Raw genomic sequence first — 1,356 nt, 5'->3', positions numbered from 1 at the left:
CCACTGCCACCCCACGCCACGACCACAGAGAGGAACAGCGAGCCAGAGTCCTGCAAGGGGGGTAGGAGCTGTGCCCCCCACGCCCCCCAAAATTCCATCCATTTCCACCTAGAATGCTGGGAATCCTCCAACAGGCGTCTTCATCCCCAGCGTGGATCACACAAAACTCCAGACTCTTCCCCACACAGTGTTTTCCTCCAGGTGACACACACGAGCCTCGGAATCCTCTCCATTTTCACAACGAGCTACTAAAAAAAAAATTAGATCATATTCCTTTGGAAAACCAACTAGAAGGTCACAAGGGGTAAGTTCCTTAATGAGAAGGGCACGTTAATAACGTCTTCATCAAAAAAAAAAACCCCCAAAACATTAAAGTATTATTTTAATGAAATCAAAGTGGCAGCATCCAGGAGCAGAGCGTTAATAAAAAGAAACGAGCGCTGTCCACGACATCTCTCCTTTGCAGTGTTGTTTTCCCATTCACTCTTCTCTCATCAGCACATTCAAACATTTTTGTTTTTCCCTTTTATTCTTTTGCTTTTTTTGGCATTTTCTTCAACGTGTCATTTCCTGATGCCACCTCAAGAGCCTTTTCTTCTTCTCCTAAGCACAGTCTCACCCACCAGGCGAAGTTCTCCATTTAAAGCCCTGGCAGAAGCCCCTCATTAAAACACCACGTGGCTTTTGTACTTCATTGAGCCTCCAACCCCCTCCTGGACGTTCTCCTCCTCCTCCAGGGAAAATCCAAAGGTCCTTCACATCACTGTGCAACTCTTTGCTTTGTCCTTTCTCAAGTCTGTGGCCACTGTGGACAGTTCTGGCCTGCCGGGCATGTGTGAGATTCGCTTTGTCGCCCTCTGCGATTTGTTCCGTTTCACATTTTTGTTTGTTTTGTTCACACAGGCCAAGGTGGCGACGTGAAAAATGTCTCTGACGCTGTTTTCTGACTGTAAGGCTGAGCATTCGATGTATGTGGCTGCTCCAATCTGCTTGGCCATATTTGCACCCTGAGGGGAAACACAAAAAAAAACCAAACATGTGATCAATACTAAGGTTCCGAGAGAGCCAAAGCAAAGCTCATAATTACTTTGTAGAGCTTTTGGTTTGTTTTTTTTTTGGTGAAAACCAAAGCCAAATCTCCAGCAGTTAATTTTGCAAAATAAACAGTTTTGCTTCCCAGGATGAGCTGAACAAGTATCCAACAATTTAGACAGAAACTGGAAGAGGAGAGAAACTCAGTGACTCGCAAACAAGTGCAAAAAGCCTAAAGAGTCTTAATGGGGCCTATTTAGCACTTTCCCCTTAATTTGCCTATTTAGCACTTTCACCTTTAGCAATATCACCTTAACACATAAT

At 44.6% G+C, this 1,356-nt stretch overlaps 1 protein-coding gene across 1 annotated transcript in view; it reads right to left on the bottom strand.

Annotated features, from left to right (window-relative positions):
- Nucleotides 1-522: 522 nt before the first annotated feature.
- The window catches only part of RND3 (Rho family GTPase 3), a 12,159-nt gene continuing 11,325 nt past the window's right edge, over nt 523-1,356 (bottom strand). Inside the window, exon 5 of the mRNA XM_027695956.1 lies at nt 523-1,007. Coding sequence (XP_027551757.1) covers nt 756-1,007 — 252 coding nt within the window. The 3' untranslated portion in view covers nt 523-755. The remainder of the gene's footprint in view (nt 1,008-1,356) is intronic.

Source organism: Neopelma chrysocephalum, unplaced genomic scaffold (assembly GCF_003984885.1).
Source record: "Neopelma chrysocephalum unplaced genomic scaffold, ASM398488v2 Primary Assembly neopelma1_103b, whole genome shotgun sequence".
NCBI lineage: Eukaryota > Metazoa > Chordata > Aves > Passeriformes > Pipridae > Neopelma > Neopelma chrysocephalum.
The sequence above is the reverse complement of the archived record's forward strand: the minus strand, read 5'-3'. Positions and strand labels throughout refer to the sequence as shown.